At 44.8% G+C, this 19100-nt stretch overlaps 1 protein-coding gene across 2 annotated transcripts in view; it reads right to left on the reverse strand.

The window, feature by feature from the left end:
- Positions 1 to 19100, reverse strand: part of CAMK2A (calcium/calmodulin dependent protein kinase II alpha) — a 251630-nt gene that overhangs the window by 34606 nt on the left and 197924 nt on the right. For both annotated transcript variants that reach the window (XM_077266328.1, XM_077266329.1), the window contains exons 10-13: positions 14722 to 14844; positions 14561 to 14644; positions 11409 to 11451; positions 4594 to 4634 (exon numbers count right to left, since the gene is read on the reverse strand). In XM_077266328.1, coding sequence (XP_077122443.1) covers positions 4594 to 4634; positions 11409 to 11451; positions 14561 to 14644; positions 14722 to 14844 — 291 coding nt within the window. The remainder of the gene's footprint in view (positions 1 to 4593; positions 4635 to 11408; positions 11452 to 14560; positions 14645 to 14721; positions 14845 to 19100) is intronic.

The following is a 19100-nucleotide window of genomic DNA, read 5'->3' on the forward strand; positions in this document are numbered from 1 at the left end:
CAAAAGCAAGAAATGTGAATCTCTCTGTAAAAATGCAAAACACGAATAAGAGGCAGAATCAGGGGAGCTCAGGGATTTTTACAAGGCATTTAACTCAGTTTTTGAGCAAGTGAAAGCTCCTGTCTAATCATAGTTTATTGGACCCCACTGATTTGAAATTGATAATCTATACCAGGGATATGTCAATATCATAAGGCCAGGAAAACTCTTTAAACGAGACATACACATTATAAAGATGTCAGCAGATCCTGATCATTTGGACAGGATCTGACATCGGCCTACTTTGCATAGTGGACAGCCCAACTACAGTAGAAGGGTGTATTCCATAAGATCTTCAGCTTCCGTTTCTCCACCCTTCATTGACATAACATTTACATAACAGAGCTGAGTGCAGGGGTTTACAATAGAGGGATTAAACCGTCTCCTTATACCCATATTTCTATGGCTCCTCCCAATGACTCTCCTCCACTTTTTGTACTTAGTGCTATGTTTATACAACCATATCTCCGAGTTCTGTCCATGAAAAAAATTGGACTAATAGAAGGCTATTCAGATGACCATTGTCAGGCAGTGGGGTCGATACATATCCCCCAGGATGCGGACGGAGTCCTATTAGACCCACTGGAATGCCTTGTGGTCACAGCAGGAAGCCTGTGAGTCACAGGGCAAAATAAAAGTTAGCGTGGACTGGGTCAAGCTATTTGGCCTAAGCATTGTTCAGGAAAAGCCAGTATGGGCTTTAATTTTTTAAATGGACTGCAGAAAGGGAGTGGGGCCGGTCCGTTTCCTCCAGGCCGGGTCTTGCAAGCAGGTAGAGCAGTCAGTCTGCAGAGCACTACCTCTGTGAGGCAACACAGGGCCAAGCGGAGCCAAAAGGTGTGGCACCCTCAGCGTACACGGCGGTGCAGTCACCCACGGCAACAAGTGACAGACTGTCTTTGTTTTCCCAGCTGCGATCCAGGGGATACAGCATGCTGTGCACTGTGTGAGTTTTTGGACATTAAACACATTTTGTTTTGAACTTTGCTGGGTCACTGCCTCATCACTGCACTGCGTTGATACCGCTGCACTACACCATTTTTTCACACAGACCGAAAAAGTCACAGCATGTATTATTTCATATATGTTTGTGAATGTTAATATATGTACATATGTGTATTTGTCTCACAGTGTATGTAAGTGTCTAAAAGTTTTGATAAATGTGCGTTATAAGTGTATATGTGTGTATGTGAGTCATTTTGTGTCTATATGTGCAGTGTTGGATTGGGGTACCATGGGCGCACCAGTATCCTTGTCTGTGGAGACCCACTGTTCAGCTACTTGCAAATATTTCATATCCCTCATTCACAAATTGACCTCTAATTCTATAATAATAAACTGGAGAGCTTATTAAATTAATTATTAGACGTCGCCTTTGTCTGCACATAGACAATATAGTGTATTTTACCCGCTAGTGCTCATATTGCAGGGTGTGGGTCTCACTCCTGCACAGAGGCCCACCAGGGAATACACCTGTTCCCCTGTCGACCAGTCCGAGCCTGTATGTGTATATGAATGTGAATATAGATGTGTATGTGTGCCACTGTGTATATATGTGTGTGTGTTTACTCTATGTATGTGCTGTTCAAGTGTGTCCATTTTCACAACCCTAAACCACCTTAAAAAAAAATTCTGTGTATTTTCCTTGCTGAATGTGCAAATTGATCACGCACGATAGACTGTATGGCTATATACTCCTCAGTCAATAATTATCTTATGTGAGTGACACTGGCCAAGATTGTATAAGTAACAGAGCTCTAAGGACTAAGGTCTCGTCTTGCAGAAAGTGTCATGTCTGGCATGCTCGTGTAAGGAGACTTATAGGCCATGCAATTCTTCTCTAGGAAATTAAATATGCAACTTGCCTCTTCAGAGAGGAGCAGGATTTGAACTCTTATGCCAACCTATAAAATTTGGTTTGGCTTTTATACTAAGGCTCTTTAAAGGGTCGACATTGACTATTAGGATTGTGACTTCCAATAGGTGGTGCTAGAGTTCAAAACCGACGGTGCCATTTACATAGTAATATTAACAGGAAACAAAAGGAAGGAGATTGAATACTACTGAGATTAGTTTTATGGCTGCATAGGTGCTAACAATAAAATGATATCTGTTCTATTATAACTTGCTGTGTCATCACCGAGAAATCAAGCTTTGATGCCACATGAAGTGCACTGGGGGTGTGGCAATGTACTCAAAGATCATTGACACGCCCCAAATGCACTTTCAGGCTATTATGCATGCAAACTCAAGGCTTGATTTCTCAGCAATGGCAAAACGGATTAAAACAAAACAAGTATAATTTTTATTGTTGTGTTGGGATCTTTATAGTCATACCACTAGTTTCAGTATTAAGATTTTCTGGCATATTCCCTTCATATAAAGAAGATAATTGTGTACAGATCTAAAAAACATCAGCAAAAGGTAACAAATTATTTAAAAAAAAATCCATAAGCCATAAATAAACCAGATGTCTTGTTAATTTGTCACACTCAGTTGAGGCCGTTGCTTTTAATAAAGGTATAATAATGACCTATTAGTTAATTGAATATTACTGCAGCAAGGTAAAAATCACACAACTGCACAGTGCCGCAAGTCTCGAGATCTAACCCAGAACGCAATGCCCTTTTAGCTCACATACTAATGTGACAAGTTGATATTTAATATTTTAATCTATTTTCCACTAACCAAAAACAATATTCAATAGGATTATTTACCTTAAGAAAAAAACAAAACAACAGAAGATAAGAAGTTAATGACATTTCAGGAGCTAAATTTCCAAGTTGCCTTTATCATAAGAAACCTTCATTCACATCATATTGTATTAACAGCTTTTTGGGAGTTAACCAACCTACAGTTTTAGCAGGAAACGATTTTAGATGCAAGACATCCCATCACATACCAAACACTCAAGGTAATAAGCAAGTGACACTGTTTTTACATGCTCATTACCTGTATTTACATAATATCCCTACAGTGTTCATCTTGTCTCACTGCTCACTACATTCAGATAATGGCTGTTGTAAGTAGAATAAAAGACAGTAAGTAAAAGGTCTTTAAAGGGAACCTGTCACCTGAATTTGGCGGGTCCTTTTTGGGTCATATGGGTGGTGTTTTCGGGTCTTTTATTAACCCCTTTCTTTCCCGCTGGCCGCACGCTGGTCGCGAAATTGACTTGATGTTGATTCGCTTTCCTCCCTAGTTAACGCGTGCTCAAAGCAATCTTGCCTTGCGCACACGCAGTATGCTTTGCCCAACTGCGGGCAAAGCCGAAAACCATTAGTGCGCATGTGCCGGCGCACTATGTCCCGGAACACAGCAAAATACTTCCGGGACATAGTGCACCGGCACATGCGGACTAATGGTTTTTGGCTTTGCCCGTAGTTGGGCAAAGCATACTGCGCATGCGCAAGGCAAGATTGCTTTGCGCATGCGTTAACTAGGGAGGAAAGCGAATCAACATCAAGTCAAGTTCGCGACCAGCGTGCGGCCAGCGGGAAAGATAGGGGTTAATAAAAGACCCGAAAACACCGCCCATATGACCCAAAAAAGGACCCGCCAAATTCAGGTGACAGGTTCCCTTTAAGGTACATTTCTATCATTGGTGGAGCTGTCGTTATCTTGGCTCATTGACAATGTGAACCATATAGACTTCTAACAGGTAAAACCTTAAATATATGTTATATAGACCACAAAAAGACAATTTACAAAATGGTGGACTCCAATGTTTAAGGCACAGACCGAAGCTAGCTATACTCTAATTATTAAAAAAGGCCGAAAAGTCCACAGCAGATTTTTTTCTGCCCACTGTGACACAAAAAATTGCGGTAGGTGCTAACCAAAGGAAGATATCGTCGTGAAGGTTCATTTGCAATAGTTGGAACATGATCATGTCACTCAACGACCTATCTGCATCATATCAAGTGAAGCTCACCATACAAGTGAAGACAGAGATTGATCAACAAGACCAACCGTGAATGACAAGTTGTCATCTAAAACCAGTTTTTAAGTTTTATCCGTAAAAATAAATTACATTAGACATTGGCCAAAAACAAGAAACAACCTAGAAAAACGTTGCCTTTGCAGTAGACCATTCAGACATTCTGCTGTCAATTCTAGTAAAATCCCCACATCCAAAAATATATTAACCAGTGACCTGTACTTGGCTTTGAAAACAAACCTAAATGTTACATCCGATAGCCGGTAGGCTTGGTGGTACAGTATCTACACATTTGGATGTGGCATTATCTATTAACCATGGTCTTTGAAGGAGACCTTCAAGAAGTTTCCGACCTTCGAAGAGTTCCATTAGTGGACCTTCAAGGAGTTCCAGGTTACGTTACTACTCCCTCATGGGTCAGCTTTTGCACGACAAATATAAGGTGAGAAAATAACATGAAGACACAATTTTTTTATAAAAACAAAACAATATTATTTGTAAAAATTACTCATAGTCTTTAAATCACATCACTTGATATAAACCATTAAATCTATGATAAAAGTGTTCAAAAAGAGACATTAAAAAAAGTGTCAAAATAGATATTATTCTCTTACCTTAACCCCATCATTCTTTTTGTTACTGCCGCTCTTGCCTCCTAGGAAGAGAAAGTAAGCGGTAAGAAGGCCCAGGCCAGGTGCCACAAGGATGCAGAAGATCAGAAGAAGCATAATGAGCCAAGCTTTGTCTTCAGGGAGTCTGATAACTGCTGACATATACTAGAGGTGAAGCTCGTAGACTTTCAAACTTTCTGGCACCTACATAACCCTCATAGACGCAGTTTTGACAACCTCTAACTAGACAACGTTACTAGATGCAGGTTCTTCTCCAGCAATCACATTAATTTGCCATAAACTATTCTCCATCCATCAGATCAGATTTATAGATCCAAATAAGTCCCAGTTCATTATACATTAGGACGTTCCCCTTGAAGACTTGTAAGAGACAGATCTTCTCTGCTGAGGGTGAAGCACATCAATACCGGTAGTTTTGTTTTTATATTTCTAGCCGGTGTCCCTGAACGCCCAGCCGTCGCTCTCCTCTAATTATAGCCCTATAATGCTGTGGTCAAGTATCCCATGAAGACAGCTGCACAAGTGCATGATAAGCAGTTGTCCTTCTATATCTTTCACTCAATCATTCAATCCCTCAGTATGTCTAAGCAAGTTTAATGGACCACTTCCAAAAGAAATTCCTCACAAGGCCGAGGACAGCCATCAGTAGAAGTATTTCGGAAGCAGGGAGCATTGTGTTAAGCTCTACCACCTCCCCTCCTTGACAAATGGCTAAATTCACTATCTGTCTATCTATCTATCTATCTATCTATCTTTCTTATCTATAGATTTATAAATATGAAAATTACAGGATGGATAGACAAGTTACTGATATGCAAATGATGAAAGAATGTAAATATAATTTTCAAAACATCTACATTTATTCAGTATCAAATATGAGCGCCATGTTCAAAAATCCCTTCACTTACACATCTTTTCTGAAATCAGTGAGGTTATTAATGGTTGTCAGAGGAATGTTCTGCCATTGAATCCACTTGGGTAAATCATCAAGATCCGCTGCTGTCAGCTCTCTTTGCAATTGTCGACCAATGACATCCCAGAAGAGCACAAAAAAAGACAAGTTAGGAGATGCTGCAAGCCGTGGTTGCCCATTTTGGCCATACAGGCTGCTCACAGTAGCATGAGCAAGATATGGCCTGTGGTTATCTTGTTGAAAAATGGCTCCTAGCACACTTTCACATTTTCTCATGAAGGCCTCTTATGGTGTTGCTCTTGTGGTCATCAGACCAATCTCCAGCTATCATTCCATTCAAGACAAAAGTGGGATAGATCTGTTGGGATGTGGACTGTCTTAGCCTGTTCCTGCCCCTGAAGACAACAAACCGCATTGCGTGTACAGCGTCATGAGATTTAAAAATGTAATAGTGATGCGTGTCTTATGCAATGTATTATGGTAATGTACAGTATGTAACTCATGTAAAGTGTTAATGTATAATGTAAGTAGTGTATAGTACAAGATAAGCATAGGATAAGAATAATAGGTTCAGTCTATAAGATAGGAAATAATTAATAATAGGACTAGCCCAGTGGGTGGGAACTAGTGTCAATAAAAAGGGGGTCAATTCCTGGTAGTGGGAGAGTTAGGGTACTGTCACACAGTGCAATTTTGAACGCTACGACGGTACGATTCGTGACGTTCTAGCGATATCGTTACGATATCGCAGTGTCTGACACGCAGCAGCGATCAGGGACCCTGCTGAGAATCGTACGTCGTAGCACATCGTTTGAAACTTTCTTTCGTCGCTGGATCTCCCGCTGTCATCGCTGGATCGTTGTGTGTGACAGCGATCCAGCGATGCGTTCGCTGGTAACCAGGGTAAACATCGGGTAACTAAGCGCAGGGCCGCGCTTAGTAACCCGATGTTTACCGTGGTTACCAGCGTAAAAGTAAAAAAAACCAAACCGTACATACTCACCATCTGATGTCCGTCAGGTCCCTTGCAGTCTGCTTCCCTCTCTGACTGTGAGCGCCGGCCGGAAAGTGAGAGCAGATCACAGCGGTGACGTCACCGCTGCGCTCTGCTCTCAGTGTACGGCCGGCACTGTCAGAGCAGGAAGCAGACTGCAAGGGACCTGACGGACATCAGATGGTGAGTATGTACGGTTTGTTTTTTTTTACTTTTACGCTGGTAACCACGGTAAACATCGGGTTACTAAGCGCGGCCCTGCGCTTAGTAACCCGATGTTTACCCTGGTTACCAGCGAACCTCGGCATCGCTCCAGCGCCGTGATTGCACAGTGTGACCGCAGTCTACGACGCTGGAGCGATAGTCATACGACGCTGCGACGTCACGGATCGTGCCGTCGTAGCGATCGTAATTGCACGGTGTGACGGTACCCTTAGGTGGAGTTAGAGAAATGCATAGTGAAGGTAAAGTTTATGTGCGGTGGGTTGCTAGGGACAGTATGTGTCGCTTGTTCCATGCAGTTGGAGGCATTATTGGGATCCTGAGCTCCTGTCAAGTCCAGAGCCCAAAGTCTGGCATAGGGGCTGCCGAACACATTGTGACTTCTGGTGTACAGTGGAAGATGAATAGGGACCTGCAGAGATGGAAGGTGATTGCCAGTCCCGGGGTGCATTGCTGAGGTGGACAGGAAATCCTTGAGGCTGACAGAGTCAGTGGGCTTGGGGGTAGTCCAGGACGAACTAGTGACAGGACGTGAATTGCTGTGCCCTATCCCACCTGTCACCACCAGATGAGCTTGAACTAACTAGTAAACATTTGCCTGTTATAAAGAACTTGGTGTCCCCTGAATTGTGTGAGGTGGATCATGAAGAGGGAAGCCTGGAAGCAGCGGAAGCCTACGACCTACAAGTGAGTTTGATGCACCCCACACTCTACAGCATACTGGGACTGGGACACCGTTTGTATGTAAAGTGCCAGAGTAAAACCAGACAGAAGCTCAGTCATGACTACTACTCTGTCGAAATTTACACCTCCTTTCTAGACTTTATTGCTGTTTTTCTCTGAACCATGATAGCTTTTCACATGAGGTCAGTGGAACACCAATAGCTGAACATCTGGCTAGTAGCCAATGTTGTGCAAATGTTTCTGATGGTTTCTGTAGACACTGTTTGACACTTTGGCTTGGTATGTGACATCCAATTTTACTTGTTGCAGTACAGAATAGATCACTACGTCATAGTCATGGAAAAAAGTGTTGGCACGCTTGAAATTTTTCCAAAAATTAAGTATTTCTACCAGAAAATTATTGCAAATTATTGCAATTACAGATTTTGTTATGCGCATGTTTATTTCCTTTATGTTCATTGGAACAACACAGAAAAATAGAGAACAAAAGACAAATTGGACATAATTTCACACAAAACCCTCAAAATGGGGTAGATGAAATTGTTGGCACCTTTCCAAAATTGTGGGTAATACACTATGTTTCAAGCATATAATGCTTGTTCAAAACTCACCTGTGGCAAGTAATAGGTGTGGGCAATATGCAAATCACACCTAAAACCAGATAAAAAGAGAAGTTGACTCAATCTAAGCATCAAGAACAGAAAGATGAGAAGAGAACTACCTGAGGACTTGAGAACCAAAATTGTTGAACAATATCAACAGTCTCAAGGTTACAAGTCCATTTCCACAGATCTTGATGTTCTTTTGTCCACAGTGTGCAACAATATAAAAAAGTTTGCAACCCATGGCACTGTACCGTAACTCCTTGGACGTGGACGGCAGAGAAACATTGATGAAAGGTTGTGCAATCCAAAGATATTCACGCTGTCTTGCAGGCTCAGGGTACATCAGTGTCAGCACAAACTATCAGTCAACATTTGAATGAAATTAAACCATATGGCAGGAGACCCAGGAGGACCCCACAGCTGACACAGAGACATAAAAAGCTAGACTGTAGTTTGCCAAAATGTATGCCAAAATCCTTCTTGGAAAGCATCTCATGGACAGATGAGACCAAGATGGAACTTTTTGTTTACCGAAAACGGAATAAGAATAGAACACAGTACCCACATTGAAATATGGTGGAGGTTCAAAGATGTTTTGAGGTTGCTTTGCTGCCTTTGACATTGCGCACCATGATTGTATGTAAGGCATCATGAAATCTGATTATAAAGGATTTTGAGTCACAATTGTAGTGCCCAGTGTCAGAAAGCGGAGTTTGCATCCTAGGCCATGGGTCTTCCAGCAGGACAACTACCCCACAACATACTTCAAGAAGCACCAAGAAATGGATGGAAACAAAGCACTGGAGAGTTCTGAAGTGGCCGTCAATAAGTCCCACTCTAAATTCCATTGAACACCTGGTTCTTTGCTGCAAATTCTACATATGTGACTTGTATAAAATGTTGATTGTAATGCTTTAAGCTGTGTAGAAGTTTCTTCCCTCCCCTATATAATAGAGGGGGCTCTGTATAACAAACCTTACCTGATGAAGGAGTCAACCTGACTTCCAAATGCATTGTATGAATGAATAAAGATCCAGAGAACATACACCCTTGCCTTCACTCAGTGGCAGTACCTGTGAATTACCGCTCTTTTTCCTCTTTGTTTCTTCCCACCGTTGTGTGGGTCAACGGTCAGAGCAGAAGCCTTTCATTACAAGTAAGGAGTTGTGCCAGGTCATAACCCAAGCAGGTGAGCTCATGTCTTATGTTGAGGGTAGCTCACTTGTAGTACCTTTTCTCTTTTCAAATCTGATGAGGTCATGTGGACAACACATCCATGAAGTAATGTCACAAAATCAGTGTTACTCTTGGGATTATGTTGTGGGGTGTCATAATGGACCTCTATAGTCTTCTTTTCGGATACATTAAAAGAGTTCAGCATCACATTGATTTGATTGAGGAACCAGTGGTATAATTACTTCTCCAAAGAGGCCCAGGAGTGTGGCACTCATACTCAATACTGAATAAATAGAGATTTTTGTAATGATAGCAAGAGAGCGCACTGTCAGTGTGCATTGTAAGGAGAAATTCTGGTAAGCATTGATCAGCACCGATTCACAAGTAACGTCACTTACAGAGGCGGAGCTGGTCTCTGCTTTTCCTGCACATTGGGTAATCTTCTTACTATGCACACTAACAGTGCGCTCTTTTGCTGGCTCGTCACTTCTAATCAGAGTCAGGGAGTGAGTGCACTGTCAACCGACCAGAGACTAACCCAGCCCCTGAAACAAACATCGCTGATGACTATTTGTTTTAGAGTGACCACAACATCTGCCCCGTTTGAGTATCCCAGCATGGACTGGGGATTCTCAAAAAAGGGGTCATCTAAAAGGAAGAAGATAAAAAAAAATAAAGCAGTTAGATAGGGAACAATGGGGACTTAGTATTTCAATATCCTAACAAAACCTTTGTCAAGCATCAAAAAATATCACAACCACTGGTGGGCCACATACAAACACATGTGGCATAAACATCTCCCAAAAGAATGTAGCAAAATCTTTCTAAAGCTGATCATCTGTTATACCATCTTGAGATATGTTGAGACAAGAAGATAAGGAAGTACGCATTGGTAGGTTCATCCTAGTAAGATCCATGCTTGTACTAAGTAATTGCTTATATAGTAAATTACAATTAAACTCTTAAAAGCACCACTCCAGCATTTCTTTATATCTTGCCACTGGAGTGGTGCCACTAATCTAAGTTCCTTGCTACTAGTCTTATACTTACCAGATGCCATCTTCTTCTGTTGTCTGCACCACTCCAGTCGGTCTTCTTCAGTTTGTGACCTGCTGGATCTCTCCAGTATCTACTGGTCTAACTGGAGTTCAAACTTAGTTTAAGTCAAAAAGAGCCAAAATAAGGCCACAAGGAGGTTCTCATAGACTTACACTGAGAACGTGTGACCGTTACTTCTGACTTTTGGTCACAAGATGGCGGAGAGGGATCTGAGCAGCGCTGGGAACAGCAGAAGATGGTGCCTGGTAAGCATAACACTAGGGAAAGGGAACTTAAATTCATTGCACCACTCCAGTGCTGAAATAAAAAAAACACTGGAGTAGTGCTTTAACATCCAAATCATTCCAATGAAGACAAGCAGAGCTTCCAAAAAGAAATCCTATACATTGTGTTAGAGACAAGGCCCTCATACACATCACACTTACATCATCCGAACCCCTCTGATATCAACTGTTTCGGCCAACAGTCCAATGTGGGATCCTAGACAGAATGGTGTTGTGGGATATAAGGATCCAGCAGGTCTAATTTTGGACTGCAGATCCATTTCTTTACCGGGAGATAAGCCACCGTCAGAGACATCTGGCAGCGACTCTTTCATGGAGAACAGAGGACCACTCCTGTGTTTGGGATAGTCAGATGGGAGAGCTGCTGGACTAACAATCGGCTGAACTAAAGTTCAGCTAACAGCTGTCTAAAGTCTTAAGTCAGAGAATGGCCTTGTAGACCCATAATTATAATGCCCAGGGAATTAGGTCACTCTCAGTGAAACTGGAAAACCTACTTTCTACTTTACAAAAGTTAACAACAGAACATTATATAGCTTATCCAAAGAATAAGTGATAACTTGCGAATCAGTAGAAGGCCAACCGTTGGGACCCACATCGCTACCGAGAAAGAGGATCTGATATGTCGCATCAGAATGGAGAAGTGGCTGCACGTGCATCTGTTCAATGTCTATGGAACTGTTTGAGATAGCTGAGCACAGTCCCATAGAGAACCCATCTTTCCCTCCTATGGGGCATATCAAAGTCACAGCGTTGGAACCCCTACTAATCCGGAAATCATTACCTACATTATATTTTAATGTTGGGAATAACCCGTTCAGGGTTAAAGGGTCAAACATTTGCATTGGGTGATCACTTACCAGAGAAATTTCGAGTCGCCAGCATTGTGGTCAAAATAGCACCCTATATTAAACATGAAGAGATAATTATAAATGCACTTGAAGACACAGTTATAGAACAACCTTGATGCAAACCATGACAACAATGTGACTTCTGTATCTGTGCAGCGTAGAGTTCATGACAGATGCAAGAAATAAGGATCCCATAGTGTGATCAACATAAGAGTTCCGGAACTGGGAAACGTATGGTTCTACAGGAGTCACTGAACATAGTGGATAAGTGACTCTCAATGGATATTTTCTTGAATATAGTTTTATGGATGTTTATAATCACATTTAGGGGGCTCCTTAGGTAACATATCTTTGCAGTATAAGGTTCTGATATAGCGGTGTAAACCATGATGAGGTGCGTTGTATGGATTATGGCTTCATCAGAATCTACTAAAGGTTTGTTACCATATGTAATAATGGTCTATTTGCATTGTTTCTTTGTTGTTCTGTATCATCGCTCATTATGGTTTTCAAAACGACAATATTGTTTCAGTAATATTGTGGGGATTAATGCTTATAACACTATTTTATAGAAAAGGGTGGTGAGCAATAGGTCTTGCCAAGGTGCCTCCTATTGCCTGAGCCCACCATTGGTTTCAGTAGTGTCCCTTTCTGTACAGATAAGATCTATCTATCTATTGATAGGTGATTGTTCCCTCATAAAATTGATGCCTTTTTTGTAGAGGTCAAACATACAAGTTATGAGAAATCTACAGTAGGACCAACATGGGCCCTGACAAACCTGCTCAAAACCTACTGGAAGCCAACGATTTTGGCATATCTCTTGCGCCCTGGAGTCCAATTGAACATGTGAGGCATGGAGTCTACAAAGGGGGTGCTGATACAGCTAGAAATCGTCAGGAGTGGACTTTGTACTCTAGAAAGCATTCCTCTCATGGATTACAACCTGGAACAGTGGGCAAATATGATCTATCTACAATCTATTACCCAAATAACACTACCAGACCGATGCCCTCACAATCAGGGGTGTAACGACAATGGTGGGTCAATAACCTTCTATCGATGCTCATTGGGATTGAACACATACAGTATATGTACAAATTATTTGTACATCTATATCTATATTTTCACTATAGCTGTATAACTTCGTTATAATCCTATTAACATTTGAACAATCTATAGTTAGTTTTGGTATATATTCTCATTCACATAGGAGATCCAATGTATGTCCTGAATATAGTCCTTTTAACATATTATTATTATTATCCTATAGCCTATACAAATTGATATGGACTCTCCATTTAGACAGTCTAGAGAGTAGGGATGAGCGGTCCAGTTGAAGTTTGGGTTTGTCGGGTTCAGGAGAACTTGAGTCCAAAGTTCAGGTACCAGAAGTTGACCCGAGCATGACCCGAACCAAATAGAAGTCAATGGGGACCTGAACTTAGGGGAGGTAAAATGGCTGTAAAATGGTCATAGAAAGGGCTAGGGGGCTGCAAAAGGAAGAAAAATGTGGATAAGAAAATGACTTAAAATAACATCTAATAAAAAAAAATATTCAACCAGGAGGCAGAGTTCCAAGTGGAGCACTCGAGCAGTGCCTTGAGGGTGTAGTTTACTGTACTTGTTAATAAATAAATGAATGAAAAAAGGACTTATGGTCCCCCTTATTTTAATGACCAAGCAAGGGACAGATGTGAGATGGTCTTATTATGCTAGGAAGGAGAAAAATATCCATGGACCTTCCCAGCCTATTAGTATCAGCCCCCAGCTGTCTGCTTTGCCTTAGCTGGCTATTAAAAATAGGGGGACCCCACGTAATAAGATAGAGGACAGAACCCAGGTTGTAGAAAGTAATTCAATTTATAACAGGTTTTTTGGGGGGCACCAAAGTCTTCTTAGAACAATGGTAATGGTGCTTGTCCCTTAAGAGGCTGTTCTAGAATACAACTTCTAGATTGCCCACATCTTGACGAGCCTCCTTATACACTGTTTCTAGTTTTGTCTGATACTTGACATTGTTGGCTTTGCTCCAATGTAAACAGAGTTCACGTACCAGTATCTTTATTGTTCTGCCAAAGTAACAGATGAGAGATGTTGTGATTGAGAGGTCACTGCTTCAAAATTAGAAACGCCATCAAAAGAAGAGATCAAGGAGAGCAGAGGCACGGGATCAGTGTAAATGTCACAGGATGGCGAGGAATGGCAGAGTATTTTTGACTATTACTGAGCATCTGACTTTAGATATATAGTTTTAGGGTTGGCTTGAGGTTGAACTAGATAACATCGGTGGTGGTACATGAGCTAGGTCCTCCACCAATGCCTCGAATGAATGAATCATAACAATGAACATGGAGGCCAAATTAGAGCTCAGAAGCGCACATACCCTAGAAGAGATACCTTATAAGAATAAGGGATCACTCACAAGAGCGACGATTCTCTCTTTCGAGTTTTCGACACTTGATGAGAGTTTGAGCCAAGTGTCAGTTTACTGTGATCCGATTCTGTCACATGAGAGAATGTGGAGAAGATGGAGAACTTAGGAGGAGTATTCCCACCTCCAAAATCCTATCACAATATGTAGTAGGTGTAATGATAATAAAATTAGCAAATCCCTCCAATTAGAAATGTAATATAGGTTTTCTGATTTGCTGTAGCTAAGGTATCCATAGTTAGCTAGCTGTCACTATATGAGTAGTCATAATAACCATGGATACCTAAGCTACTGCAATGCCCTGCACATGGGGTAAGTGACATGGTGAATCTTAAAAACTATACTACATTTCCATCTGGAGGGATTTGCTAACATTATTATTATTACACCTACTACGTCTTGGAGATGGGGGTATTACACTGTCTATTGCAGAATGAGGTGACAGGGTCGGCCACATTATCTTTATTTTATCAGATTTGTTGGGGACATGATGTTGTGGCACTTACTATTATATATGACCATGTCTTTCCTCACAGACTGTACAGATCTCCAGTCCATAAATTGCCTGCTGGCACAGGAGCATCTGACCAGACCTGTCCATCATTCTTCCCCAATAGAAAAGCAGTTTTCTTATGTGAGGTTTCCAATTGGACAAAACTGATGGACAGGTCGAAAAAGACAGAAGAGGAAATTTTCTACTCTTCTAGGATGTCCATTTTGAACGTACCTTCAGCTTCCTCCTGGCATTGAACTTCTTCAGGCAATCCACCGTCTCCTGTCTGTGCATGCAGGAAGCCACAGTGGACCGGTGCTAGAAACAATAATGAATAAAGTCAGCCTGGAGGAGAAGCTGAGAACATGGAGAAAGCACGTGCGAAGGACACTTACTGATATCCATGGGTGTTTCAGAGCTTCGGCAGCTGTGATCCTTTTAGAAGGGTTTATTGTCAACATCTTATTAATGAGATCTTTAGCTTCTGGGGTTACGGTGTCCCACTCAGGGGAGGGAAACTGGCATCAGTGAGAGGAAAAGAGAAAAAATAAGCAATATATCCGATATCTGAGCAAATATAGCAAAGAAACTTAAAAAAAATCTTGAGAAGGCACCAGGGATAAATGGCAAGTAATCATGGGCTCACAGTAGTACATGGAAAGGTTCTTACTAGTGATGAGGGAACGTTCTTGGATAAGGTGTTATCCGCCCATGCTTGTGTGCGAAAGAGTGTCTTCGGCATGCTCGAATAATATGTTCGAATCCACAAGTGGGGGTTACCTAACAAACAGGGAATCGCTGCATGTGTTGCGGCTATCGACACCCGTGAGACATGCAGCCGCGGGGACTTGAACATATTTTTCGAGCATGCCGAAGACACTCGATTAGCACGCGGCACCTTATCCCAGCACGCTCACTTATCACTAGTCCTTATTTCATCGAGATCACAATCAGCGTTAAGAAAACACGAAAAGCCTGTAGTCTTCTGTGATCTACATTTACGTTTCCACTCTCCCCTTCTATCATTCATAGTAATCAATAATTGTGTGAGGTCCTGGCGGGGCACCGCACATTCTCTTGATGGAAAGGCGGCAAATAGAGATTGACTGCAAACTTCTGAATACTCACTGCGCGCACAGTGAGAATTCTCCTGTGTCGGCATCAGTATGCATACTTCCGGCCACATTCCAACTAGACGTATACAGCCTTGCTCAACTCAATTGTATTGTGTGAGCCCGCGTAAGTCTAGTTGTCATGTGACCGCATGTATGAAAATTGCATACTTGCGGTCTGGCGCCGTTTCTGGAGAATCCTGACAGCGTGCACACTGCATGCTGTGAGAATTCACAAGTCTGTATCCATATAGAGTGACTGCAGACTGGTACCCTACGATCGGACAACTCCTTTAACAACAAACTCAGAATAGTCTAGTTTCATTAAAAACAGCGGCACAATGACTGATAATTCCTATTTGGCATTGCCCTTAAGATGTGTTTACACTGCATGATTATCGTGAATGAGCATCTCACAATCACAGTGCAGCCTAAACAGAATGCTTATCACCCGATAAACAAAATGCTTGTTCGTCGGGTGAAATGATCTTTTTGTTTGAATGAAAGATCAATGTTCTCAGCAGCGCACTGTCATGTGTAAACAGGAAATGTGCTGCCGAGAATATCGGCAGCCTATGTGCACTGAACGATCTATTACAGATTGTCTGGTAGACATCCTAAGCGGGCTCGGACTGGGCAAACAGGCTATGAATGACCCCCAATCAGCAAACAAGCAGCCGTCGTTTAGAGTAAACCGACCTTTAGCAATTATTTTACAGTCGTTATTACAATTCACTATGGTCTCTATGAGTTTAGCTACCTCCCCACACTCTTGTGACTTCCTGACGTACAGCTCTTTAGATCTATATCAGCCTTCAGACTCTCCAGACAGCTCCAGCTCAGTCATACCCTGTGATCCCAACCATGACCTCCAGTCTGACATCTCCAGCTGTCTAGGTTCTCTCTGACCACACCAAACACACATTGACTTGATGTTTCCAGTTGTCTATGTCCACTCATGACACCAACCAAATACTGAACACCTCTGTTCTCTCTCTGGGGTTTTTAACTCTGGATCCCCGTGACTTTCTACTATCAGGATATGGGGTATGATCAGCTGAGGCATGAGACCTCCCCTGGTTAAACAGCGCTAGTCCAAACATACCCAGGAATAGGGATGAGTGAACCCATGGAAGTTCGTGTTCTAGTACCCGACTCAAACTTTATTCCAAAGTTTGGTTCAAGTACCAGAACTATAGCTGAACTTCAACCAGAACTCGAACCCCATTGAAAACAATGGGGACCCCAACTCATTCTCTCTCCTCTATGCAACAGACCTCTTGGGGAACGTTCGTGTTCGGAGTTTAGCACTGGATAGTGATTGTCCGGTATGAACACCGAACTTTTAAGTTTGGATACGCTCATCCCTACCCAGGAATATAAAACACCCATATGACACAGTCGTAATTTCAAGGCACCGTATACAAATAAAAATGTGCCAAACTGGCTAGCTTAATAGTTTCTTTATATATATATATATATATATATATATATATATATATATATATATATATATATATATATATATATATATATATATATATATATATATAATATATAATTGCCTAGAATACTACTTCCTGCAATTTGTGCCAACTTCCGTGGCTTTGTCCGGAGCTAATGTCCGGAGATAATGTCCGGAGATAATGTCCGGAGCTAATGTCCGGAGCTAATGTCCGGAGATAAGTGACGTCACCAGTGTCCTACACCCAGGCAGAGCACAGGGGCCCCAGGCAGCATATGGGGCCCCAGGCAGAGCACAGGGGCCCCAGGCAGCATATGGGGCCCCAGGCAGAGCACAGTGGTCCCAGGCAGAGCACAGGGGCCCCAGGCAGCCTATGGGGCCCCAGGCAGAGCACAGGGGCCCCAGGCAGAGCACAGGGGCCCCAGGCAGCATATGGGGCCCCAGGCAGAGCACAGGGGCCCCAGGCAGCATATGGGGCCCCAGGCAGAGCACAGTGGCCCCAGGCAGAGCACAGGGGCCCCAGGCAGAACATGGGGCCCCAGGCAGAGCACAGGGGCCCCAGGCAGAGCACAGGGGCCCCAGGCAGCATATGGGGCCCCAGGCAGAGCACAGGGGCCCCAGGCAGAGCACAGGGGCCCCAGGCAGCATATGGGGCCCCAGGCAGAGCACAGGGGCCCCAGGCAGCATATGGGGCCCCAGGCAGAGCACAGTGGCCCCAGGCAGAGCACAGGGGCCCCAGGCAGAACATGGGGCCCCAGGCAGAGCACAGGGGCCCCAGGCATCATATGGGGCCCCAGGCAGAGCACAGGGGCCCCAGGCAGCATATGGGGCCCCAGGCAGAGCACAGTGGCCCCAGGCAGCATATGGGGCCCCAGGCAGAGCACAGTGGCCCCAGGCAGAGCACAGGGGCCCCAGGCAGCATATGGGGCCCCAGGCAGAGCACAGTGGTCCCAGGCAGAGCACAGGGGCCCCAGGCAGCTTATGGGGCCCCAGGCAGAGCACAGTGGCCCCAGGCAGAACATGGGGCCCCAGGCAGAGCACAGTGGCCCCAGGCAGAGCACAGGGGCCCCAGGCAGAACATGGGGCCCCAGGCAGAGCACAGGGGCCCCAGGCAGAGCACAGGGGACCCAGGCAGCATATGGGGCCCCAGGCAGAGCACAGGGGCCCCAGGCAGCATATGGGGCCCCAGGCAGAGCACAGTGGCCCCAGGCAGAGCACACACCAAATCGGAGGCCGAGGGGCCCCGCCAACCAAATCGGAGGCCGAGGGGCCCCGCCAACCAAATCGGAGGCCGAGGAGCCCCGCCCACCAAATCGAAGGCCGAGCGGCCCCGCCCACCAAAGCGGAGGCCGAGGGGCCCGGCCCCGCCCACCAAAGCGGAGGCCGAGGGGCCCCGACCACCACATCGGAGGCCGAGGGGCCCCGCCCACCAAATCGGAGGCCGAGGGTCCTCGCCCACCAAATAGGAGGCCGAGGGTCCCCGCCCACCAAATCGGAGGCCGAGGGTCCCCGCCCACCAAATTGGAGGCCGAGGGTCCCCGCCCACCAAATCGGAGGCCGAGGGTCCCCGCCCACCAAATCGGAGGCCGAGGGTCCCGCCAACCAAATCGGAGGCCGAGGGGCCCCGCCAACCAAATCAGAGGCCGAGGGGCCCCGCCCACCAAATCGGAGGCCGAGGGGCCCCGCCCACCAAATCGGAGGCCGAGGGTCCCCATCCACCAAATCGGAGGCCGAGGGTCCCCGCCCACCAAATCGGAGGCCGAGGGTCCCCGCCCACCAAATCGGAGGCCGAGGGTCCCCGCCCACCAAATCGGAGGCCGAGGGTCCCCGCCCACCAAATCGGAGGCCGAGGGTCCCCACCCACCAAATCGGAGGCCGAGAGTCCCCGCCCACCAAATCGGAGGCCGAGGGGCCCCACCAACCAAATCGGAGGCCGAGGGGCCCCGCCAACCAAATCGGAGGCCGAGGAGCCCCGCCCACCAAATCGAAGGCCGAGCGGCCCCGCCCACCAAATCGGAGGCCGAGTGGCCCCACCCACCACATCGGAGGCTGAGGGGCCCCGCCCACCAAATCGGAGGCCGAGGGTCCCCGCCCACCAAATCGGAGGCCGAGGGTCCCCGCCCACCAAATCGGAGGCCGAGGGTCCCCGCCCACCAAATTTGAGGCCGAGGGTCCCCGCCCACCAAATCGGAGGCCG

Source organism: Ranitomeya variabilis, chromosome 5 (assembly GCF_051348905.1).
Source record: "Ranitomeya variabilis isolate aRanVar5 chromosome 5, aRanVar5.hap1, whole genome shotgun sequence".
NCBI classification, from domain to species: Eukaryota; Metazoa; Chordata; class Amphibia; order Anura; family Dendrobatidae; genus Ranitomeya; species Ranitomeya variabilis.